The following is a 26,129-nucleotide window of genomic DNA, read 5'->3' on the forward strand; positions in this document are numbered from 1 at the left end:
GCGCGCCCGGTGCGAGCGTGCCCGTACAGCAGCCAAGAGGCAGCTTCCTGGGTCGTTCCAGCTCGGCTCTGGACCCGGGAAATCCGGGAACCCCCCCTCTTCGGTTCCAGCTCTGCAGTAGGGACCGAGTTCGGATCCTACCGCCGCCTCCACCGCCCATTTTGTCAAAGTTCCTTTCTGTCTCTGAGGAATCTCGGTTTTCTCATCTGTTCAGAGAACTCCAGGCACTGGAGTTCTCTGCTTAGAGGGCGGGGAACAGCTTGAAGGCCACCTGGTGCCGGGTCTCAGGTGCCCTGAAGAGCCTGGCCGCCAGGGGGCGCACCCCCGAACCCGCGTGTCCCGCCTGGCAACGTGCTCCACGCCCTACACGGGCCGTCCTAATCCTCACCGTGTGCCAGGGCCGCGTCCCGCTGTCGTCCCCTTTCACGGATGGAGAAACAAGCACCTGCCCAAGGCCCCGCGCTCCTCGGCATTTGAGGCCGAATCTGTCGCCCCCTCCCCCTCTTCCCAGCCCGGCTCAGGACTCGATGGCCGACGCCTGCTCTCCCCAACCGGACTGGCGCCTGGAGCCGCCTCTCGCCAGCTCCCTGGACTCCAGGGGCCTAATCCCGGCCGTCGTCACGACAACCGGGGGCCAGTGGGGAGCGGGGAGGGGAGGAAGCCCCGCCTCAGCCCCGCCCCTGGCGGAGGGCTGCGGGCTTTAAGGGCCGGAGGCCGTCACCCCGAGCGCCAGCGTGCACCGAGTGCGCAGAGTTCGAGGAGCGCAGAGACCGGAGCGCGAAGGACGCCGCCAGCGGCCACGATGTGTGGTGAGTGCGACCCCTTCCCCGCGGCGGCGCGGACTCGGGCGCCCCAGCCTCTCAACGCCTGAGCCCGAGAATGGGTTGCTGGGGGGCAGGAAGCGTCGGGGGATGGGGGCGTCCATAGGACTGGTTCCCCGGAGTGGGTGTCCCAGGGTGGTGGGGGGAGGGGAGTGCCCAATCCCGCTCTTGCACTTGGTGGAGGCTATCACAGAGGGGAGGGAATTGGTTCTGTCCGGCACCGGGACGCTTGCAACATAGTGATGTCTGCACCCCCAGAGCAGAAAGGGCTCTTTTCTCTGCTTGCCCCAAGTCTCCCACGAAACCGGAGCTCGTCCCGGGCGCGGAGTGCCCCAACTGGCTCTCAGTGCCCCGAGCCCACCGAGGAGAGGTGACCCCCGACCTGCGCACTCCTGGCAGCATCTGGAGCAGCCCCTAGTGCTCTCCATATGGACCAGAGCGCCCTCCTCACGTCCCAACATGAACCCCTGTCCCTAGAAATGTTGATTCCGTGTTGTTGTCTCTTTGCTGGAACGCAGGGAAGAGGCAGCAATGACCTCGAGCCTTGGGCCGGGGGACGGGTCCAGAACTGAAGCGGGTCCAGAACTGGAGCGGGGCCTGGCTCTGGGCTTCCTAGATACCGCTGCGACCCGCAGCTGTCCGGCAAGGTAGCCCTGCCATGGGGGAGGCAGCGCGGCCCCGCGTGCACATCTGCAATTCCTTACTCCCCTGGCTGGGCCGCCTCCGCTGGCTGGGGAGAAAGCTGGGAACTTCTGCTGGGACAAAAGGTCACTGTGCCTTTTTTTTTTTTTCGTTGAGTAGGATTCAGTTACCCACTCCAGCCTCCTGTGGCTGGAGGACCTGGTGGAACTTTTGAAGCCATGAAAGGCCTCTGTCTAGCTTCCCGAGGGCTGCGAGGTGGGGTGCACCCGCAGGGAGCCCTGGGCCGAAGTCTGTGCAGGCCTTGTTTCTGAGGCCAGGCTCTCCTGAAAAAAAAGTGAAAAGGGAACCACCAACCAAGGAGCCGGCAGCGGGCTTTGAGGTGCAGCCTTGCCCAGCCCAGGTAGGCCTCAGTCTAGGCTCTCTGGACTGAGAGCCCCACCCTCAGTGAGGCTCTCTGGACTGTGAGCATCTTTTGTGATTTGGAGGGCTGTCTGTGGGCAGTTCTGGGGAAGCAGATGAGGCAAAGGTGGCATTTTTGCCAGAAACCCACTGGATTTGTCAGTGTGACATTCAAGGCCCTGGGCCAACTGGTGGTCTTAGAGCCAAAGTAGTGCCCTGGGAGGGTCCAAGAGTTTGTTCTATTTTCTTAAAGGGCTACTCGAGTATAGCCCAGACTCCCTGTGTCCCGCACTGGTTCACCCACTGGCACACCCCACCCTTCGGCGCTCAGGGAAGTCCCGGAGCCGCTGTGGAATTCCTGATGGGGAGGCTGGCTCCGTTTCCAGTAGCCAGGAAAGGCTCAGCCAGGCGTTCTGTGTCTTTTGCAGCTCTCTGGCACGTTCCAAGCACATAGCTGTCTAGAATTGAACGCACTGGTCTGGTTTGTTCGGATTGTGGTCTGTGTGTGTTTGGCAAATAGTACTGGGTTTCCTTTTATGGCTGTCTTGTAATGAATTTATTTAAGTTTTCAAAAATATAGTCGATTTTACAGACACACATAGAAGAAATGTGTGTTCGTTTAGTACAGAGATATGGCAGAAGTTGTAAAGGTGCACCTGAATGAACCACTTATCCTCTTCATTCTGCATTTGGGGAAACTGAGGCCTGGAGAGGACTGTGCACACCTGTGTCTGAGCAGAAGGAGTTTGGGGCCTTTTCTCTGGGCTGGCTGTGGCCCACCCGAGATCTGCCATCACCCATGTGGCCAGTCCCAGACGCTCAAGCCACAGTCACAGGAATGTTTCCCGCATACCCGCCCCCACACAACTGGAGTCCCCTGGGCTCAGCACTCTCAACCTGGATGCGCTGCAGGCGGAAAGTGAGCCTAGGTGTCCACTACACACCGGCCTTTCACTGGTATAACACACCCAGTTTGACCAAGTGATTTCAGTCCCTGTGTCGGCTCTTGCCCTTCACACATGTGCATGCCCTTCCCACTCATCCCTTCCCTGCAGGAAGCAAGCCTCGCTTCATTGCCCAGAATCAAGAGGGGCCAGGACCCCCCCCACCCCAAGGTCTGTTTGCTTGTACAGTGGTCTTCAGGACAGCTTGTCAGGGGTGCACAGGGTCTATCTAGCCTTGGGGCTCAGCAGAGGAGACGGCAGCCCAGGAGATAAGGGGACTCGGCGAGAGCTCACCTTTGTTCCAGGGCCCTATCACATGTGACGCTCCTGCTCCATCTGTGGAAGGATGTCTCAGGAGGGCCTGGGCTGGAGTGCATGGGGCACAGACCCTGGGCTCAGGTAGCTGGGCTTGGTACCTCTTTAAGCCATAGGAGACTCAGGACACAGAACCCACTACTCGGCGATGGGCAGGTAAATGCTTAACAACTGGCTCCCGGGTCTGCTGGTTTCTGTGGCGGAAATACTGTCACCGTGGCTAATCTCAGGGCATAAGTGTGAGGTCCCTGAGCATGGAATGGGGAAGAGAGGTGCATAGTTGCATCTGCAGGGCCAGTTCTACCAGCTCCCTCGTGCCACCACCCGAGTGGTGAGAGTCCCCTGGGCATTCTTGGAGCAGGGCTCAGGCTGGCGGCCACCCTCCACCCCCACCGCCATGCCCCCCCCCCCCCCCCCCGTCGGGCAGCCTCACTCCTCTGGGGTTCCCAAGTTCTGAGACACCCCTGGAAATCTTGTGATGTAGCATTAGTAAAGGATACTTTTAACTGAGGAATTATGTTTATATTGAGTAACATTCACTTAGGAAGGGAGATAACTTGAGGCTACAAATACTCTTGGGAAAAAATTCCGAAGATTAATTCAGTGCAGAAACAATTAAATAATTTAACCTGAGCATCTGCCTCTTTCTCATTTTCAATGGAACTGTTTCTCTCACTGGTAATAAAGTCTGGCTTTTTTTACAACCCAATGTTGGCAGCGTAAATAAGACTAATACTTCTTTATTCACAATCTAGAGTGTATGTTCCTTCCCCTTTGGTGTTGGTGAACCCCTAACCTGACCAGGACACCAGGAGCTTCCTTATTAGACAAGGAGATGCCTTGCCTACCATGATCTCTGCCAGAAGCCAGCTCCTGTGATCTCAGAGCTTCCCTGGTGCCCTTACTGTAACCCCTGGAGTCCCAAGGTCGCCTGAGGCAGCACAAGGCTGTCCCCAGAGGGGCCAACCCTCTGGACCCTGAGCCAGTGTATGAGGACCTCTGCCCCCCCTTTGAGAGGATGGAGCAGAAATTGTCCCTGCTGCAGGAAGAAAGTGGCCTCCCCAGTCTGTGAGTGAGGACAGGACACCAAGGACTCCTCTGCAGCCCTTGCACTTGGCCCAGTGGCCTCCCCTTCCTGGGGTCCTTGGACAGAAGAGGAGACAGCCCCACCGCCCCCAGCAGGCCACGCTCACACATACACTCACTCTCACACTCACAGGCACAGATATTCAGGAATTTTATAAGGCCCAAATCCAACTGGCTATTTCCTCTCTCTGGGCAACAACTAGTATAGTTTGGGACTGATGGTAGTATTGCATTGGAGTTGGCTCATGGACTGAAAAGCAGGGGTCAGATGTTTCACTTCTGAGCAGGGATGGTGGTGGAATGTGTGCCCTTCGTCTGGGAAGGGCCCCCTGCTGGCTGGGTGGCAGCGCAGTTCTCCCAGTGCAGCCCCAGCCTGTGTGTGGAACAGGCTGGCTCTCGGCCATGCATGCACAGTGGGGGCAGTGCTTTATTCACAGCCGATGCCCAGAGAGTTGGAGAGTGTTTTCCAAAACTACAGCCAAATCAGAATGTGGTCCCTAGCCAGCCCACTGCGAACTTGACCTCTTCGATCATCCTCCAGGCCCCTAACAACCTCCCCTGCTATTGCACCCTGAGCACTCCAGGGGGTGTAGAGAAGATTCCAGGAGCTCAGCGCCCCTGCTTCTGGCCAGGTGTTGACCTCTTCTGATGAGGTCATTGTCATGACCTATCACTTGGAGATGGAGGTGCCCTAGGAGGGATACAGTGGGAGCCAGCCATGCTGTGGTCACGGGCCCTGTGGGGAGTCCGAAGCAGGAGTGTCCTGTGGTGCACTGGAGGACCCCAGGAACCAGGGGGGGTCTGTCAACATGGCTCAAACCTGCCCAGGAAAGGTCAGAAGTCATCCATAGGAGCCAGGTAGGCACCTTCCCTCAGGCCAAGTATCCTCTGTGCCAGCTGGCCTTGCCCTTCAGGGCAGGATTTTTTTTTTTAAGATTTTATTTATTTTTTAGAGAGGGAAGGGAGGGAGATAGAGAGAAACATCAACGTGTGGTTGCTGGGGGTTATGGCCTGCAACCCAGGCATGTACCCTGGCTGGGAATCGAACCTGCGACACTTTGGTTCGCAGCCTGCACTCAATCCACTGAGCTATGCCAGCCAGGGCTAGGGCAGGATTTTAAGACAGGTTTGAACAGAGGGTTTGGGGGCACCTGCAGTCAGACAGAGTGTCTGGGAATGACTTGATGCCCTGTCTGTCCCTGCAAGTCACAGACTCAGCACAGGGTACTGGTATCTGCAAGCGTCAGATAAGGTGTGGTTCTGGAAGTCCGGGCGTGGGGGCCCCCCCGTAAATGCTGCCAGTGGTGGTTGACTCTGTGCCCTCTGCAAGCAGAGCTTGGGGGTTCTTCCGGGGGCTGATGTAGAAGGGTCTCCTCACTCTGGCCCTGGGGTCATCACAGTGCATGGGGGCAGGATGGTGGCAGGTTTATGGGGACATAAGCCTTGTGCTTGAGGGTCTTGGGGTGACCCCGGCCACTGGCAGGGCCACACTGCCCTTGTGAGAGGGGCTGACCTTCAGGGGACTCAGCACTGCCCACCTCCAGCCTTTCCGCCTGGCACGTACTGAGGTTCCAGAGAGCAGGTCCACCGTTCGTGGGTGGCCGGGCGGGGCTGTCTTAGGCCCTGCTCAGAGGCCGCCTGCTCTGATCCCCTGCACCCAGTCCCTCCCTCCCTTCCTCCCTTCCTCCCTTCCTCCCTTCCTCCCTTCCTCCCTTCCTCCCTTCCTCCCTTCCTCCCTTCCTTCCTCATGTAGTTACTGAGCACCTAAACTGTGCTTGGCTAAGGTTGGGGATACAGCGATAAATAAGACAGACAGACAGGTGTGTTCCAGCCTTATGAAGGTTCCAGTCCAGTGGAGAGTCAGTCAAAAGACCAGGAAGCAAGTGCTACGTAGGCGACACGCAGGGTCGCGGTGGTTTTTTAAAGAGGGAGAATGCAGAAGGCCAGCATCGGACCCAGTGGGAGGTGAGCCGCCTGTGGGCGGAGCCAGCCCAGGAGCTCCGCCCCTTCCCGCCTCTAGGTCCCCAGCCCCTCTGCCGCCTGGGCGTGGTGGCCTCTCTCCGTCCACCCCGCAAGGTGCTCTGTACCTGAAATCCCTAGCATGGTGATGAGGCCTTCATGAGCCACAGAAATGTTTTAGAAATGAATTGATCTTGACCAGCCCTGGCTGGTATGGCTCAGGTGCCTGAGCAGCGTCCCGAAAACCTGAAGGTTGCGGGTTCTAGCCCCTGTTAGGGCACGTGCCTGGGTTGTAGGTTCATTCCCCCATCAGGGCACATATGAGAGGCAGCTGGTTAATGTTTCTCTCTCCCTCTCCCTCTCTCAGTAATGAAAAAGTGTCTTCAGGTGAGGATAATCAATAAGTGAACCTTGATCAAGCTGCAGCCTAATCACTCATTTGGTGTAATCATCGTTTTCCCAGTAGAAAGCTAAGAAGAGCTACACCACTGGCAGTGGTTGCATTTCACCCTGGGTGTTAGGACGACCCTCTCTCCAGGGTTTCCGGTGCGCCTTGCACTTGCACCTCACACCGCCAGGAGGGAGGCTCCCACCTGCTCCTCTTCAGGACTCTCACTGTGCAGCGGGCACTGACTGTCCCCAGGGCTTTGCAAAGGCTCCACAGGGTTCAGAGACTTGTATTTAGCACTGGCTGCCGGCGTCAGTCACTGCCCTCTGTACCTCCAGCGGTCATGCTGGTGAGCCTGAAAGACAAGGCCCGCAGGTGGGTGACCCAGAACGCATCCTCTCACACACTGGGAGGTATACTCAGACTGTGTTTTCTCCTTTCGGGTGGCTGTCCTCCAGGTGCACGGGGCCAGGGAGCCCCAGGGACTCGGTGGAGTCAGATTGGGCTGGATGGCCTCCACTCTGAGTAGCATGCAGAGTGGCACACGCTAAACCAGTGTGCGGGAGCTGAGATAGCCCGACCGCACCCAGAGCTCACGTGCAATAGGGAGAGTCTTCCGCCCTAATGCCAGTGCCCTCTCGGGAGGCAGACACTGGTCCTGTGTTTTGTATGTTCTCCCAGAAATACCGTGTCTCCCCCGACCCCACATAATTCACACACGTTGTATAGTCTGCATTTTCCTCTTGACACATCCTGGAGAGGTGACTTGTTTTTTGAGAGAGCGGACAGCTTCACCTTGTTCCTGTGAGGGCTGCCAGCCCGTGGCTCCGCAGTGGCCCTGTGTGTGGCTGCACCGTCACTTACCGGGTCCCTACCAGGGATCAGGCTGTCCCAGGCCTCAGCTACCACAAACAGCATCCAGCAGCTCCTTCCATGGGAGTACACTAGTGTCTCTGCAGAGGTGTCTGTCGGAGGTAGTCCTGGGAGTATAGCTGCTCTGGGCAGCAGATGTGCACCTTTCAATTTTGAGAGAGAGCTAAGTTGCCTTCCCAACAGGGTGCATGAATTTAAACTTTCACTTACTGTCAAGCTGATCTTTACTGATCTCAGAGGTAAAACATGGATTCTTGTGGTGGCTTTCCTTTACTGGGGACGATGGAAGGGATTCCAGCAGGGAATTCTGATGTGAATCGCACCAGGAAAGACCTGGGAAGGCAGCTTTCTTTTATTTCATTATTTTTAAAAAATGGCAAGAGCACAATGGAAAGGCTCCCTTCTTCACTTCACCTCGGGAGAGTGCAGGGGCGGCCAAGAGGGTGAGCTGTGAGGGGAGGAGGCTGCTCCCAGTGAGGCAAAGAACTCACTGAACAGATGTCAGGCTGCAAGACAGGCTTATGTTGAAAATTAGATTTACGCCTCCTTGTGCAAAGACCTTGAAAAGCAGCCCCTGGCAGCCCCTCACCACAGAAACCTCCCAAACAGTGCCCTCATGGCTGTTGAACCCCCAGGCCAGATGTGGACACAGCTGGGGATCCCAAGGACAGGACAAGGAGGAGGAACCTTGCACCATCCCAGCCCATGGGGGCTGTAGCAGCAGCCCCCACTCCCACCAAGGAGGCTGCTCCAGATCTGAGAGCCAGAGCCCCTGAAGAAAGTACGTGCCTGACGTGAGTTCAGAGTGAAGTCTGGCCCAGAAGGGGGGAATGGGGGGCGGGGGCAGCGTGGATCAGAGAGCAGCACCACAGAGCGCTCTTGTAAAAGCATCTCAGATTTAAAGTCTTCCCAGACTTGGCGTGCGGCCTTTGTGCCAGCTGTGGTGCCTGCCTGCTCCTCTTCTCCAGGTGCAGGTGCAATGTTAGAACAATTTCCAGGAGGCCAGCAAAGACTCACCCCTTGAAAGACTACAGAATTAACCTGAGTTGCTCCCTCCTTCATGGTCTCCCAGAGCAAGGTGGTCTTTACAACTGGGTAGAATTTGATCATGTCTCCCCAGGGGAGCTAAAACTCTGTGAACTTTTAGAGAAGCAAATCAATGTTCCTAAAAGTTCCGCCTAAACATAGATGGTGCTGGTAGTCATACAACTCTGTGAACAGGCTAAAACCATAGCATTTTGCACTTTAAATGGGAAACCACTATGGTACGTGACCTTTATCTCCCAATAAATCTGTTAACATTTTTTAAAATGTTTCCATTAAAAGGTAACTGTCTTTTTTCATAAGTGAAGTGACAATACATCCCCCTGGCAGCCGTGTTCAGGTATGAAGTGGGGGCAGTGGGTGCGCCCCCCCTCCCCAGGTGCTAAGCAGGCAGCTGTGCTGGGGAGGTGCCAGCACTGCACACCCAGCCTCTGTTCAGCGCCTCAAGCCCGAGCTCAGGTGGCCAGGAGGCCAGGAACAGTGGCCGTCTGAGCTGCCTGCGCCGTTCCCAACAGAACCTGCCTGTAACTGCTCAGAAAGCACTGTTTGCATGCTTTTAAATATAAACTCTGTGCCTGCAGAGGGGTGCAAAAATATGTCCTGCATACAGTAACGCACAGTACATAAGAATGCAAACTATTTTAGCAACATTTAATTTTGTAACCTATTTTTGACCGAGTGTGTCTAGACGACTTTTAGCAAGTTAACTATTCATGTGAGTTGACCTTACTTACTGCTTAGGAATATCACATTCATTTCATTAAAATTTAATCATCCATTCAGGGATACCATATTGACTTCAATCAGCTGGAGATGTTATGGGGGCTTTGTGTATAGTCATACTCAGTCCTCAGATGTCCTCAAGAAGGCTGTCCTTCCCTAGGGTCATCTCTGGAAAAAGATTTTCTATTTTTATTGAGGTAGAAGGGACATAACATTGTATAAGTGTAAGGTGTACAGCATAATAATTTGATGATTTGATAAGATGATTACCACAATAAGATTACTTAAACATTCATCGCCTCACATAATTACGATTTTTTCCTTATTATGAGAACTTTTAAGAGCTACTTTTTTAGCAACTTGGAAATGTACGATGAAGTATTAACTGGAGTTACCATACTGCACGTCGCATCCCCAGAACTCAGTTATCATATAACTGCAAGTGCGTGCTTTCTGACTGTCTTTACCTAATCTCTCCGCCTCCCACACCTACCTCTGGCAATCAACAATCTGATCTCCGTATCTGTGCATTTGGTTATTTTTTAAAAATTCCACCCATAAATGAAACCACAGAACATCTTTCTCTGACTGACTTCACTTAGCATAATGTTCTCCAGGCCCATCCATGTTGTTAAAAATGGCAAGATTTCCTTCTTTTTATGGCTGAATAATATTCCATTGTGTATATGTACCACATTTTCTTTATCAATTCATTTGCCAGTAGATACTTACAATGTCTTGTCTATTGTGGATAATGCTGCAGTGAACACAGGGGTGCAACTATCCGGCAGGCTTTTAATCTTGGTCAGACTGTTTCATTATCCCAGAAAAGTGTTGGAGAAATAAAAAAAAAGAAATAAAAAATTGTTAATCAGTGGTCTTTGGCATCAATTCGATGCCAACAAGAATCCTCAGTTTGGAGTGCAGAGAAGACAGAAATTGCATTGAGTGCAAACAGTTTGATTGTGAGACAGCTCCAGAGTGTCACTGTTCAATTATGATGCAGCGAGGCTATGAGAGGGCCCTGAGGCCAGGCCCCTCTCTGACCAGACAGCTCTGCTGGGCTTTGGTCTGTGTATTCTGCTCCACACCCATGTGCACTGGTCTGTGACAGTCTGCTCATTCTGGTCCAGTGGGATGTTTTGGTGTTTCAGCCCCCATCGGGAAGTCTTCAGTGGAAAGGGCAGGCTCTTGAAGCCAGAAGAGAGTGGACTATAAACACAAGTGTCCTCCCCAGCCTCTGATTGGTTTGTCCTCATGCAAATGAGGGCTCTAAATCCTTGCAGTTTGATTGGTCCAGAAAGCACTCTCCAGACTGGTCAGATTGGCGCTACTCTGATTGATTGAGATATAGTTGCACAGCTCTGATTGGATAGGGAAAGTAGCCTCAATCCTATGGTTGAAATACAATTCCAGGGACTCTTTTATCAGGAGAGCCACTGGACACCCTTCTTGGTAGGCATCTTCTTTTCCAGAATTAAAATTGGGAAAATAAACCTTTTGATTGGTTTGTCCTCATGCAAACCAATCACACACCTACCCATCCCCTAGCACTGGGGACGTTTAAGTCAGGTCCCCTTGGTTCTGCTCCTGACTCTGGCCCAGTCACAGCTTCCCGGGCTTCTGAGTAATAGCAGGTGTGACATCTAAGGCTACTGTGAGCTTTAATTGACACCTCCGTGGGAATGCTTGGCCCAGAGCCTGACACAGGGTGAACTCTCAATAAGACAAGCTACTACAAATATGCCAGAAGCCCAGTAACTTCTTCATGATCTGTACTATTGCTTCACCAATTACTACCCATTCAGGATCTTTGAACAAGGGCTGTGTGCTGAGATGCAGTGATAAATATAAAGAAGGGAGTGCCAGCCTGTGTCCCTGTCGGGGTACAGATGTCCCTGGATGTAAGAGCACTGGAGTGGCCCTGTGGACATGAGAGCCCGGGCCTGGACAAGCCTGCTCTGGGAGGGGAGCTGGAGCTGAGCTTTGAGGTGGGCAGAGAGGATGCGAGAGCAGAGGGGTGACTGGATGGTGCACTCGCAGGGCAAGACAGAGACAGACTGAAAGTCTGCGGTCTCAGGCATGGGACTGAGTAGAGGACTTTGGAAAGAACCCACATGACGACTGTTATTTCCTATTTAGGAAAACACGGTTTTGCAATATGAACAAAGGAAATAAAGTCAAACAAAATCTTCCCGGCCATGGGCCTCCCTTAGAGATACGGATCCTCTAGGGCCAGAGATGGTTTTCATCCTGCTGTTGTAAGGCGGTGTTTCTTGGCCCAAGTAGCAGGGCTGCGCAGGAAGTGGAGCAAAGGCCGCAGCGCCCATCCCACTGGCTTCGGGAGGCTACTGTGGCCTCCGTACAACTCCCCCCAGGTGCTTTCTGTGCCAGTCAAGGAGTCCACATAGAGAGAGGGGGGACTCCCAGAGGCCCATGGGCAGTCCAGTGGTTTTGCTGATCTTTGCCGTTGTAGACGCTGCTGCCGTGAGAGCCTCATCTCCTGCCAGCACGTCTGTGGAAAACTCCTCGGTGGAATGGCAAGGCCAACGGGCGGGCGGGGGTTCATCACCTGCTGTGTGAGGTGCCCCATGAGTCATTTTATCACAGGGGAATAGGTGCCCACGGTGGCCTTCCGGAAGCGGAGGGCAGTGTGCCGCTTCCTCTGTGTGCAGCCCGGATACCCTCCTGCAGGGCCGTCTGAATCTGCATGCCCAGCCCCTGTTCCAAACAGGACCCCAGCGACTGGTAAATGCATGGTGTCCCCTCTTTCGACAGGGATCTTTGCCTACATGAACTACAGAGTCCCCCGCACCAGGAAGGAGATTTTTGAAACCCTCCTCAAAGGCCTGCAGCGGCTGGAGTACAGAGGTTATGACTCGGCAGGTAGGCCAGCCCTGCGGGTTCTGCTGTGGCAAGGACGCTCTCATCACATCTGAAAACCTAGAAAAGCCTGGGGAAGAAACAGGGCAAAAGAGATCAAGTCCCGTGTGCCTTCCCGGGGCGTCTTCGTGTTTCTCCTCCTGCTGTGGTCGGGGTCGGGGTCACACATGGACATCTTTTATTTTACTGCATCATGATTGTGGCATTTTGGCCTTTTGCGCCTTTTTTTCATTCACTTCACACTTTCTGTCACCCTATACTCCTCCTCACGGTCTTCCTGAGCAGCTGCACAGCCCCGTACTGGGCGGCCCTCTCAGAGTGCGTCCCCCACGACCTGGCTGGTGGGCACTTAGTCTGTTTCCCATTTTTAATGACCTCCCTTAGGAGCAAGGGGGGCCTGTCATTCCACGTCCCTGTCGGTGGGTGCTTACCAGGAGGCCGGCTGGTGTAGGGGAGCTCAACACTTACAGCAGAGGACTGGCGTAGGCAGCAGGGCACATGCCCCTAAGGGCACCCTGCCCTCCATGGCAGGTGTGGTGGCGCCTGTCCCCAGGGCTCCCCAGTGGCCATCCAGAGTTCAGGCACACAGTCAATCACAGCCTTCTCTTTCTGAGTCGATTAGGAGACAAACCTTAACCTCCAGTACAGAAACTGCTGTTCCCTCACAGGTGTGGCGATCGACGGAAATGACAGCGATGTCAAAGAAAGATGCATCCAGCTGGTCAAAAAAAAAGGGAATGTCAAGGCCCTGGACGAAGAGCTTTACAGTGAGTGGGAGACGTGCCGGGTGCGGGCAGCACGTGCGTGCGTCGCTCAGAAACCCTTTACTCCAGCTGTGTTGGACATGGGAAATACCGGCTCGTCTGAGCCTGCCGTGTAGAACCGTGTTTCCCAGATTGCGGGACGGTTTCGGTTAGCCAGTGGTATGTGAAGAAATGTTTTTTTTTAAAGTTGGTATTTACGCATTTATTTTCATTTTTCTGGAATGTGATACTGCTTTTCCACTTGTAGTGAGATAATATGTGTTTCATTTTAAAGTAAGTTCACGCACTCGGTGGAGTGAGCTGGGTTACCGATGAACATGGTATGAACAACAGCAGGGGTCTGAGAGAAACCCCGGGAGGGCGGGGGCCAAGGGCTCGCTGGTGGGGTGCGCTGATGTGTTTCCATGAAGCGACACCACCTTGATGTCTTTACTCCTGTGTTGATGCTTATTGTGAAAGTGTGGCAGACAGATTTATTTTCCGTCTAGAGCAAGCCAGTGTGGACTTGGAGGTAGAGTTTGAGACCCACTTTGGCATCGCACACACACGCTGGGCCACCCACGGGGCTCCCAGCGCCATCAACAGCCACCCACAGCGATCGGACAAAGGCAACGGTACGTACCGAGGCCTTGCTCCCCAGCCCGGCCTGTGCCAAGCTAGTCCACACCCGCCGCCAAGGGGCATCCCTGGGACCCAAACTGGTGGCACCAGCCCCAGATGGGAGGCAATGTCAGCCTGGCCCCAGGGCTGTGTGCTATAAGCCCCCTAGTTGTCCCCAGGAAAACAAGGCACTTCCTGAGAGCTCTGCAGGCTCTAGGGGACCCAGCCTGAGAGGACTTGGCAGCACGAGGGGTGATGGGACTAGACGCTGTTCCAAAACTCGGGACTGCGGTGTCTGGGCATGTGGGGAGAGGACGGTGTCCCCTTGCTTAACTGGGTCTGAGATGCCTGCTCCCAACTGGCCCCGCACAGAGGCCTCAGCGGCTGAGGGCCCAAGGTTGGGAGACACAGAAGCTGCAAGTGAGTGGAGGCCCAGAGCTCCTCCCAGCAGCAGAGCCCTTGACTTGGCTCACTTTGCTTTTTTGTGGAAAATGAGAAGGAAGGTTGGGAACATCCAGACTTCTGGCTCCCTTGACGCACCGGAAGCCATGGTAACTGGACTCACAGACCCCCTGCGTGCCCACCGACAGACAGCGGACCTGTCGCAGAGCAGGACACAGCCACTGCTCACGGCAGCCCCTCTGGTGGGCTGTGGGCTCCCACTGCTCCTAGCTGTTCTTGTGAGCCAGCCCCAGCTCATGGGTCCTCACCACCTGCCTGGACCCCCAGGACAGTTCTCCACTCCCTGGTTCCCCTAATCACACCCCGCCTCTTTCATGAGGTGGACTGGCTGCTCTGGGGCTCCTAGTGGCAGCTCTTGGGGGCTCTGCGGTCATCCCCAGGGTGGTCGGTCCTCTTACAATAGGACGCAGCAGGCATGTGAACTGCAGAGAGGGCCAAGCCCTTGACTCCTCCCAGGGTTCCAGGCAAGGGTGTGAGATGTCATCTGGGCCCTCCTGAGGGTCCCCATTCTAGGTTAGGCCTGGTCAGGTCAGGAGCCCCAAAGACGCACAGTGGGGCATGATGGAGGAGGGTGTCCAGCAGGGAGAGTGATCTCCAGAGAGAGCTGGGAGGCCATTGAGACCCCCTGGCACAGTGCAGCTTCTTGCCAAGCCCCGCATCAGAGCAGGGACAGATGCATCAGACGTGCTCATTACAGGCATTTAGCTGAGCATTCCACAAGACTCACTGCAATGAATCCTCCCGGAAGTGGGGCCACCAGAGGGAGCTGCACCTTCCTGCCCAGTTTGGAAAGCTAGGCCTCCTCTGCAAAACAGGACACCCCACACACCCCTCTCAGCAGAGCAGCTAGAGGGCGTGAAAGGGCCAGGCTGCACGTGCGTCCACATGGTCAAAGTCTCAGACAGTAAGGCTTTTGCTGGGACTTTTCCCTGTATCTTGCCCATAGGATCATAGGGCGTCCCACCACTGGGACAGGCGCCCTGCACCCAGGAGGGAGACAGCAGACCCCAGGGTGCTGAGGACCCAGAACATACATCCAGCTGAACCCTGAGCCAGACACGGGCTGGGCCCTGGAGCAGCAGTGCTGGGGGAGGAGATGCTGTACCAGTCTCATGTGCCCTGAGATGTTACATGCCCCCTGCCCACCCAGGTGATGAGGCAAGCCCCACACCAGTGCAGACGGTGATTCTGCGTCACCAAGTAGGAGGCTCCCAGGAGATCCCCCCACACCCAAACTTGGAAACGCCTGCCCTGACTCAGGATGAGTAATTAAAAACAAAACAACATGGGAAGTAAGAAAAGACTAGTGAAATTTCTTTAGCAATTCATCAGTGACTGCTAGAGAGCATGCTTTTAAGGAAGGCTAACACCCAGCAACAGCACTGCACAAGGAAAATATACAAAGGACTTTTCACAAAGAATACACAGGCTCTAGGAAATGCCGAGAAGGCAATAAATTGAGGTGAAAGTTAAGAAAATAGTGTAAGAGACAATGTCACAGTAGATGTGGAAGCAACTCGAGGAGGGGGTGACTCTGGAGGCAGTTCATGCAGAAGAGGCCCAGCCGTTGTCCCCAGGAGGGACCAGAGCGAGTGGAGCGGTAAACACACGGAAGCTGTAACACTGGTGAGCTGGGCTAGTGCACCTGCTGAAAGCGGCTTTTTTTATTCGTGTCCTCTAAAAAAAATATAGAGAGAATTATGGTGAAAATAAAAGAAAAGGAATAAAGGAAAAGGTTTTAAGAGATGTAACAGGAAAAACCTGTCCTGTACTGAAGAAGAACTTGAGTTGGAGATCCAGAGTTTCACTGAATGAGGACGGTCAATACTTATGGTGAACACCCAACATCTGGACGCATCCTGGTGGAATTATTGAATCTCAGGGATAATAAAGTGCCTTTCCGTTATCAAGGCTAAAGGGGGAAAAGGGTCACTTGCTCAGAAAAGCTTTCAGGCTGGCTTCAACTATGTATGGAGGTGTGCAGTGGCAGCTGAGGGGACCGCCCTGGCCCTCCCCCCGCCCCCCAGCCTGCACGGGGAGCAGCCCCAGGGAGCGGTTTGCTGCTGGAGTCAGGAGGTGCAGGTGCAGCAGACCGAAGCTGCAGAGAGATGTGCTTGTGGCCCCGCAGGCCTGTGGGGTGCCCAAGGGTGCTGGAACTGCTGGTTATTTTCCTTTAAGAAAGCCAGGGTTTTTAAGTGAAAACTTGCAATTGTTCACATCAAATCTTAAAAATAAACTTTTTTTATCTTTACCCGAGGACATGCGTATTGATTTTGGAGAAAGGGGAAGGGAGGAAGAAAGAGAGAAAGACATATTACTCGGTTGTCTCTTGCACATGCCCTAGCGGGACCGAACCTGCAACCCAGGCATGTACCCTTACTGAGAATCACACCTGTGACCTTTTGGTTGGCCGAACAATGCTCCAGCCAACTGAGCCACACCAGCCAGGGCTCAGCGCCAATCTTTTTACAGTTTAGTATGGTCAAACAGAAGCACATGCGTGGACTACTTGTCTGTGACTTCTTTGGGCCAGTGGGAATTCCTGGAATTGTTTCTGGGTAGTGAAGGGTTAATTGTCCCCATCAACACAAATAGTAAAGCTTGTGTGGTGGCAGTGTAGACCACGAGTGGAGTTCTGTCTGTGCTCAGGTTGCTGGAGGATTTTTCCTGAAAGAGGAAGATATGTTTCCTCAGGTTGAAAGGGTAGTCACAGCAGATGTCAGCACTAGTGACTGTAAGAGACGTTTGCTTAACAGACATCCCTGCAGGAGCAGCGTTTACAGTTTCAAGCTCCCAAATGATTTCCCCTCACATCTGATTTGAGTGTCACTCCTTCACAGCCTTTCTCTCTTTGACTAAACTTTTCTTCCAGAATTCGTGGTCATCCACAATGGGATCATCACAAATTACAAAGACCTGAGGAAATTTCTGGTAAGATACTTCTCCCGGGTAATGTCTAAGTCATGTGGTCTTAGTCTTCCTAGAAACTGCCAGCCAGCTCATTTCCCTCCAGCAGCAAAGGTGTAGCCAAGTGAGAGCCACTCTTGGCCATGTCACCACATTGGACACAAACCTCAGCCCCAGCTCAGCCACCGCCTCAGATCTTGCTGGAGGAGATAGCAAGGCGTTCATGCCCACGAGGGCCACTACAGAGCCGCAGAATCGAAAGAACATGCACTTCCTCCTATTACAGTGTCTGCACTAAATTATCGACCACACACCACATGGAATGTGGGGCAGGAAGGCAGATGGCAAGCATCTTAGGGAGGAAAAGGCTGTGGTGCTGGCTGGGACGTGGGTGGATTTGACGCAGTTCATTTGATCACTTTGACTGCTGTGCTTTTGCAACGTCCAGAGGCGTGGCAGGGACAGGCCACAGAGGCAAGGCCCTCTCAGGGGTTCCGAGTGACTCAGCTGTGTTGCGCTGTGTGATTCTGGCACACATTTCTCATCTTTTTCACATTTTTATTGGTCGCTCCCTAAGTGACTCTGAGGGCAAGTCAGAAGGGAGGAGAGGAAGCTGCCCAGGCCAGCGTTTCTCAATGACCATCATCTGACCCTGTGTTCAACCAAATATTCCAGGAAAGCAAAGGCTATGAGTTTGAGTCAGAAACAGACACGGAGACTATTGCAAAGCTGATCAAATACGTGTTCGACAACAGAGAGTTTGAGGACATCACATTTTCAACCCTGGTCGAGAGAGTCGTGCAGCAGCTGGTGAGTTACAAGTCCCACCTGTCCAAAGCATCCCTTCATTTCACATGAGCATTTATCACACAGATTTGTGCCAAATACCTGAGGGTTCAAGCTGGCTCGTCTATAGCACCTGGCCTTAAGATGTTACATCCTTGTTATATTTGGAGAAGTTCTGAGGTTTGGGTGGTAAACATCAAATGGAAGTGCCTTGTCTCCTTTTAACACCTCTGAAATTGACAGACCCCCCCGGGCCACAGGTTGCACGTAAGAACTTGGTGGTGGGTGGTCGTTCCCACTGTTTTCTTTTCAGCTGGGCTGTTTGCACCATTAGTTGCATCCTCGGGTGCATTTCGCTGATGTTGGCTTAGAATTGTAGTCTTGTGTACTGTTTTAGTAAAGCAAATATTTGACCCAGGGAGCAATGGCCCAGCATCCTTCCTGAATGTGTGGATGGCAGGAAGCAAGAGGACATGAAGGGTGTGGTCCAGAAGTCTGACTGGAGAGGAAGAGTGCAAAGAAATGGCCCAGCGCCAGGAGAGGCTTGCAGTTCGGGAGGAGGGTTCTGCTTTTGAGACAGATGTCAGATCAGTTTTGTGTGTGGAAGGGAGTGATCCAGGAGAGAGAGATTCATGGCATCCCAGAGAGTTGGGCCCACAGAACAAAGGGCCTGCTGAGATGCCTATGCTGAGGGAATTATCCAAAAGAGGTCCCTACTTGGAGGAGGAGGGGGAGCAGACCCAGTCCCCTCTGTGGATAGTGGGGGAGGAGGAGAGGTCTCCAGATCTCCCAGAACCCTGCCTCTTGGGCATCAGTGCTGCCCAGCAGCTCCTCCTCTGTGGGGACAGCCTGGGGACAGTGTTCAGGCCAAGAATCCACCACACTTAGGGTCAGAGGCTGCTGCAGCCCCACCAATGTGCTTTAAAACATATCACCCTTCGGTGCTTTCAGAGCCTTTATTTAAAAGTAAGTCTGCAGTGGAGCCCTTTGCTCTGCGACTCCCATTTGGGGGGTTACAATTTAGTGGGCATGTTTATGAGAGTCTGGCCCAGGCGTCAAGTATAATGAATGTACTGTGTAACATGCAGGAAGTACTGTTTTCAGACAGTACTTCCTCTTTTCCATTCGTGATTTTAAATTTCAGAAATACCTCTCCAAGGATGGTACTTTTCAACTTCAGCAACCTCTCTTACCTGAAGCAACACAGGTCTCTCAGGCAGAGAACGAGAGGTGTATTCTGTTCAGTCCCGCTCTGTTGCAGACCAGAGATTTTCAGGCAGTGTGCCACAAGGATTTTTAACACACGCAGTACCTATTTAGTCAGGGGCACTGACCTCTTTTCCCTTAGGTTGTCAAATGAAAAATGATAGCAGTCAACAGAGCAGTGAATGAATCAAAATTATACCTATTTTTTTGTCAGATGGGTAAAAAAACAATTTTTGGCATGTCACAGAATTTTAGTAGTTTTTGTGTGTCGCGAGACGAAAAAGGTGAAAAAGCACCACAGTAGACGAGGCCTGCAGGGCAAATGTCAGGTTGCTCAGGGTCTGCCTGGCGCCCCTGTGTCCTGGGCAGTGTGAAGGGCCCTCAGAGGCCTGGGGACACAGGTGTGGGGTCCCTCTGACTTTGTGACTGAGTTGGCAAACTGGTCGTAGTGCACTGGCTGCTCAGGGTCTTAGAGTTGCCAGGGTACCAAACCCTGGGGATTTCATGTGGAAATCCAGATTTATAGCTGATCACTCCTAACCAGAGTCTGCTAGAGTCATGGCACATTAGTGCAGGATGGTCAGAATATAGGGGAGAATTATGCACCAGAGATTTACATGGAAAGAGCACATGGAGTCTTGAGTTAGGAGACCCGGATTCTAGTTCTGCTTTGTACAAACCAACAAGTGAAGGCACAGAGGACAGCTGACAGTCATCTCAATGAAATAATAATTGCAATAATATCAACCCATGTTTCTGTTGGGTTCTCTGCATGGCAGGCAGTATTCTAATGCATTGGTTCACAGAAACCGTTCAGCTCAGGGGGGAGTCAGGATTTGAATCCAGGCTCCATTGTGCATTGAGCTAAGCACAGGTCATGGAGCATTAGCTCCTTTTATCCTTACAGGTGCTCCCTGAGAAGGTACTGTCCTGGGGGGCAGGAGCCCTGGCCCTGGTGCTCACCTGGCCCCTGGTTTTCACGCCCTATCTGCCCCATGCATCGCAGAGCTGGCACTCGCTCCTCATGGGCCTTGCTGGGTGCGATTGCCGCTGCTCATGAGGAAATCCACAGACCCTGGTCTTTGTAATTCAGCATGGCACCATCTCTGCCACTGTCCTCCTAAAGTCAACCTGTCATCCTGCATTCGGTGCCCAGCATGACCCCGGGACTGCCCGCAGTGGTGCGGAGCCCGGGGAGTCCGGTCAGGCACAGGCCAGGCTGTAGTGGCTGGGCTCAGCTGGAGCAAGGTGTTCTCACTGATCTTCCTGTGTTTTCAGGAAGGAGCATTCGCATTGGTTTTCAAGAGCATCCATTACCCGGGAGAAGCTGTTGCCACAAGGTAAGGTAAACGCGTTGCTATTTCCAGTAGCACGTAACTGAGATGTAATAACTTAGCCTGAGGCATGGGAGCTGCAGGGCCTCCAGAGACAGGAAGGCACTGGCTCTGCCTGAAGGACAATGGGGGCCAAGCCACAAAGACTGCACCCATCACCTCTCCAGTCATAGCTTCTGCTGTGTTTAAAGGAAAACCAGAGTTGGATTTTTATTTGAAACCTCCATATTTTTTGAAGTTGACAACATGCTCAAATTTAAAGTAAAATTACATAGTAAAAGCAAAGCCAGCTTCCATGGGGCTTAAAACCTATATAATTTCAAAGACTCCCTTTAGAAAAAGCATACAAAATTATGAGAACAAATAGTTCAAAAATTTGTACAGAACCACAAAAGACCCCACATAGCAACAGCGATCCTGAGAAAGAAGAACAAAGTTGAAAGAATCACGCTACTTAATATTGAACTATACTATAAGGCCGTAGTAATCAAAATAGCCTGGTACTGGCAGAAGAACAGACACATAGATCAATTGAACAGAATAGAGAGCCCAGGAATAAATCCACACCTTTATAGTTGATTAATATTCCACAAAGAAAGCAAGCACATACAATGGGCTAAAGATAGTTTATATAATAAATGACATTGGGAAAATTGGACAGATATGTGCAGAAAAATGAAACTAGACCACATTCGTATACCACACAGAAGAATAAATTCAAAATGGATCAAAGACTTTAAATATTAGACCCCAAACCATAAAAATCCTGAAGAAAACACAGGCAGCAAAATCTCAGACATTGCTCTCAGAAATTTTGTATCGGATATATCTCCCCAGGCAAGGGAAACAAAAGAATAAACAAATGGGACTACATCAAACTAAAAAGTTTTTGCATACTAAAGGAAATCATCAACAAAATAAAAAGACAACCCACAGAATTGGGAGAACATACTTGCCAATACATCTGATAAGGGGTTAATATCCAAAATTTATAAAGTACTTACAAAACACCAAAAAAACAAACAATTCAATTAAAAAATGGACAAAGGACCTGAATAAACACTTCTCCAAAGAGAACATACAGATGGCCACTAGACATATGAAAAGATTCTCAACATCATTAGTCATCAGAGAGATGCAGATTAAAACCACGATGAGATGCCATCTCACACCTGCCAGAATAGCCATCATCAATAAATCATCAAACACCAAGTGCTGGCAAGGATGTGGAGAAAGCGGAACCCTAGTGCACTGTTGGTAGGAATGCAGCCACTATGGAAAGCCATATGGAGATACCTCAGAAAATTAAAAATGGATCTGACTTTTGCCTCATCGATCCCACTTCTGGGAGTATATCCAAAGGAACCCAAAACAGTCATTGGAAAGAACATAAGCACCCCTATGTTCATTGCAGTATTATTTACAATTGCCAAGACAGAAGCAGCCCAGTGTCCATCAGAAGATGAGTGGATAATACAACTGCGGGACATTTACACAATGGGATACTCCTCAGTCATAAAAAAGAAGGAAGTTTTACCCATTGCAACAGTATGGATGGACCTGGAGAACATTATGCTGAGTGAGATAAGCCAGTCAGAGAAAGACAAGTACCATATGATTTCACTCATATGTGGAACCTAATGAACAAACTGAACTAACAAGGAAAATGGGGACAGACTTATAGATAGAGAGCAGATGACAGCTAGTTGTGGGGGGAAGGTTAGAAGGTAGAGGGATCGAGCAAGAAAGGAAAAAGGACTTATGGACACGGACAACAGCGTGGTGATTACTGAGAGGAGGGACATATAAGGGGACTAAATGGTAATAGAAAAAATACAATAGAGATTAAATGTTTAAAAAAATAGGAACATTGGTTTGAATCCAGAAGGAAGAGGCCTCACAGGCCCAGAGCTCCAGCTTCATCACCTGTGTGGAAGAGGGGTCCAAGGAATCAGCCTACATGCCCTTTTATTGGAGCCACCCAGGGTCCCCAGCACTGTAGATTTACATAAGCAGATGTGTGAGTGACATTCTATCTTTTTTAAAGATTTTATTTATTTTTAGAGAGGGGAAAAGAGGGAGAAAAAGAGGGAGAGAAACATCAATGTGTGGTTGCCTTTTGTGCGGCCCCTACTGGAGACCTGGCCCGCAACCCAGGCATGTACCCTGACTAGGAATTGAGCCAGCAACCCTTTTGTTCTCAGGCCAGTGCTCGGTCCACTGAGCCACACCAGTCAGGGCCAACATCCTGTTGTATTATATTCAGATGAGTTGGTTGTCCATCTCTCCATCCACTCATTCATCCATCTGTCCATCCACGCATCCATTCATTTATCCATCCGTCTCTCCATCCATACATCTGCTTGTCTGTCCATCTGTTCATCCTTCCATCTGTCGGTCCATCCATCCATCCATCTATCATCCATTTGTCCATTTATCTGTCCATCCAACTAATATTTGTTGGGCACTTACTGTGTCAGAGGGGCCCTAGGGACCTGGTGACACCAGACTTGTCCTGCCTTTAAGGACTAGACATTTGTGCAAAAGGACAGAGCAGGGCAGAGATGGTGATGCTCTGGGGGAGCAGGTATCAGCCTGGGGGAGGCTGGCAGAGGACCAGCGTGAGGGAAGGCAAGAGGCGCAGAGCAAGCACGGTGCTCCTGGGGTCTAGTTAGGCTGGGATGGGAGGGAAGGGTCCTGGTGGGGCTTGGCTCTTCCAGTCTCCGTGTGGGCTTATTGACACCTGCCGTGTCCCAGGCCTGGGGACGGCAGCGAACAAGGTTATGGGACACTCGAGGGCTGGAGGGCAGTGGGAACGTGGGCAGAGGCCCAGCTCTGCAGGGCCTCGGGGGCCCTGTGGGCCGCACTGGGGTGCACCTCTGGCCCCAGGAGGCCAGGCCAAGAGGGCGAAGCTCTGCCCTGCAGACTATCCAACTATCTAGGCAGGAAGTGTATCGTGATTTTATTTTTTCTAAGACAGGAATTAATTCATCATATGGAATTTTATTTCTTCAGATCATAGAATTATATAATACCAGTTGGTCCTTATCAAGTTTAAAACCCCCTTTTAAAATCTGCTAATATTATGATATTACTCTTTTAAATGAATGACAAAACTGTGAAAAAGCATTAAGCTTTATTTTTCTAAAGTGTCTGTAACTAATGGCTCTGTGACATGCAGGACAGACTTGGGGATGAGTCGGGAGTGTTTTATGTCACAAAGTGTGGAGAAGCCACAGAGCTCAACCCATTAAAAAAAACATTTGGGGGAGACATTTGCCGAGAGATGCAGATAACCGTGGGACTTCCCACTGTTGTTATTATAAAGACTGTCTAAGCTAGCTCCCCACTGGGCCCAGAACTGTGTCTCTGACATGCTTTGTATGGATGAAATGTCCAAAATATTCCAGGTGCTCACAGCTCCTTCTGCAAAGACACAGACTTTGCCCCCCTACTTGGGGAAATCCGAGTGGGGTCCAAACAGGCAATGCTACTACAAAACAAGACTTGTCACTCATGAAGAAAGATTCAGAGCCTGTGCTGAGTCAGGATAGGAGACCAAATGGTTATGTATGGGCTGGAGGCAGGCTACTTAACATGTCATTCTTGAGTAAGTCATGGAGGAAAGCTAGCAAGAAACCAGTTGATGTAAAATACTACTCTGTTGTATTCTAATTAATGTGTCTGTGACAACCCTCTTAAATGGTCTGTTAATACATTCTCAGTGTTTTCTGCTTATTAACCAGTTAACATGTAGGGGAGGAAAGGCCTGTGTCCTTTGGTAGCTATGGGAACGTCACTGTCCAGGTTCCGGCTAAGAAGGGCAGGGCTGGAGAGCATGAGTTCCAGAAGTGAGCTGCTTACTAGGGTGCACACCCGTTATGAATTTGATTTGCATGCTGTAATGTATCAGAGGGAGCAGATAATTAGGTGTTGGAGGCAGGATGCCATTTAAATCGTGGAATAATACCTTATAAACACATTAGCCATGCAAGTTGGGAACCAGAAAGGAATTCCCTAAGGCACTTTACTGAAGGGGGCCATCTGCTGCTGGCAGCTTAGCCAGGGTAGAGGACACTGGGGCCCTCCCGTGGGTCGGCTGTGGGAATTGCCCAGCACCGCCCCTTTGTGATGGACATCCTAAGCCTCGCCGAGGTGTTCCTCAAGCAGAGACAAAACTGCCCTAGAAGGCCCTTTAAATAGCCCACAAAGTCAAGCAGAGCCTGTCAACTGAGTGCCCCCCCAAGCTGGAAAACACCTGAGCTGGGGCATGGAGAGCGGGAGCAAAGAGAGCCTTTGTGCAGATCCCGGCCCTGGCAGGCTCCCTCTTTAGAGATGGGCAGGGGGCAGGGGCAGGTAGAGACCAAGCACACCTGCCACCACCTGGGCCTTGCAGCACGCCAGCGTCCATGGGGACTCACTGGGCAGGTGGGTGGCACCATCAGAACGAGCTGGGGTTCTCAAGCTAACCTGCTGGTTCCTGCTCCAATCCTGGGGAGCACCTCCTGTGGGACCTCGGGGAGCCGGCCCCAGTGCTCAGAGGACACCAGCCTCGTCCTGGGTGTTGGGCGATGGCCGACTGGATCCCCTCTTGTCCCTACAGGAGAGGCAGCCCCCTGCTGATCGGAGTGCGGAGCAAACACAAGCTCTCCACAGAACAGGTCCCCATCCTGTACAGGCCAGGTGAGTGCCTTCAGCAGGGCCGCTGGGGGCTGCTCCCACTCAGGCCTTCACGTGACCCCAGGTCCAGAAGCTTCTCAGCAACCGAGGCTTGGCTCCATTTTCCCAAAAGCCTTTTCATTAATGGATAATTTTAAACACCTGCCCGAGTCTGGCACTCACTGCCTGCGGCTCCAATTTGCAGGCAGCTGGGCCCGGGTTCCAATGTTGATTTGGTGCATTCTCTTTGCGGCTGTTTAAATGCTCTTGCTTTTTGGGGATCGTTCACATGTTTTGGCTGATGCAACCAAAGCTGAAAATCACAAATTTCGCCCACACATACTTGGAGGGGAAACGGGCTGCACGCTTCATTAGTCAAGCAGAAGGGTCTAACCAGACGGCGACTGCTCCCTCATGCAGGCAGCATCGAGAACGCCAAGAACATCTGTAAAGCGAGGATGCAGAGGCTGGACAGCTCGACCTGCCTTCACGCCGTGGGCAATAAAGCTGTGGAATTCTTCTTTGCTTCTGATGCAAGGTAGCCAAGCCTCATGTCCCTCCTTCCCTGGGGCTGTGGGATCAGAATGACTGCTGCACCCACCGTGTCTTAGGCCCTCCCCCCCCACCCCCCGAGTGGGAGCTGTTTTCTCCTGGCTCAACAGGGCTGGTAGCAGATCTCAGTTCTTGGTGGCCCTCCTCCAGGAGATAAGTCAGGGTATGATGTCCCATCCCTCCCAAAAGGCCTCCCAGCATGCTGACGGGGAGGGACTCAGGCTGCGGAGGCTGTGATCGGCCACTGACCTGCAGCCATTGAGCACTGTCCCCACCTGAGTTGCGTGTTTTCCTCGCCCCAGTGCCATCATAGAACACACCAACCGGGTCATCTTCCTCGAGGACGATGATATCGCCGCGGTGGCTGATGGGAAACTCTCCATTCACCGGGTCAAGCGTTCAGCTAGTGATGACCCATCTCGAGCCATCCAGACCTTGCAGATGGAGTTGCAGCAGATCATGAAAGGCAGGTGTCTCCTGAGGGCCCGGGACAACAGCCTGGGGTGACAGGCACCACAGCCCTGCTGCCTGCTGGGGCCCCAGAAGGGGTTGCAGGTGGTCTCGGGATATGGGAGCCTGTCCTGGCTCCCAGGAGGGAGTGTCAGACTATGTCCAGGTGCCAGGTCCCCTGCTTGAAGTGACCAGGCCATCAGCTACCTCCCTGCACTGACCCTGGAGCCCTTCCTCCATGTCATTTTTTTCTCAGGGTGGGAGACCTGTGGGAAAGGGGAACTCAGACCACTTTCTCCTTTCAAGGGGAGCCTCTCTCTCTGCACCCCCAC

The 26,129-nt window shown here is 52.3% G+C and overlaps 1 protein-coding gene across 1 annotated transcript in view; it reads left to right on the forward strand.

The window, feature by feature from the left end:
* Positions 1–635: 635 nt before the first annotated feature.
* The window catches only part of GFPT2 (glutamine-fructose-6-phosphate transaminase 2), a 39,120-nt gene continuing 13,626 nt past the window's right edge, over positions 636–26,129 (forward strand). Inside the window, exons 1-10 of the mRNA XM_045823370.1 lie at positions 636–809; positions 11,973–12,080; positions 12,746–12,844; positions 13,330–13,455; positions 16,776–16,834; positions 17,486–17,620; positions 20,081–20,142; positions 24,740–24,819; positions 25,216–25,333; positions 25,650–25,813. Of these exons, the coding sequence (XP_045679326.1) occupies positions 803–809; positions 11,973–12,080; positions 12,746–12,844; positions 13,330–13,455; positions 16,776–16,834; positions 17,486–17,620; positions 20,081–20,142; positions 24,740–24,819; positions 25,216–25,333; positions 25,650–25,813 (958 nt within the window). The 5' untranslated portion in view covers positions 636–802. The remainder of the gene's footprint in view (positions 810–11,972; positions 12,081–12,745; positions 12,845–13,329; positions 13,456–16,775; positions 16,835–17,485; positions 17,621–20,080; positions 20,143–24,739; positions 24,820–25,215; positions 25,334–25,649; positions 25,814–26,129) is intronic.

Source organism: Phyllostomus hastatus, unplaced genomic scaffold (genome assembly GCF_019186645.2).
Source record: "Phyllostomus hastatus isolate PE091 unplaced genomic scaffold, TTU_PhHast_1.1 phas_contig_150, whole genome shotgun sequence".
Lineage (NCBI taxonomy): Eukaryota > Metazoa > Chordata > Mammalia > Chiroptera > Phyllostomidae > Phyllostomus > Phyllostomus hastatus.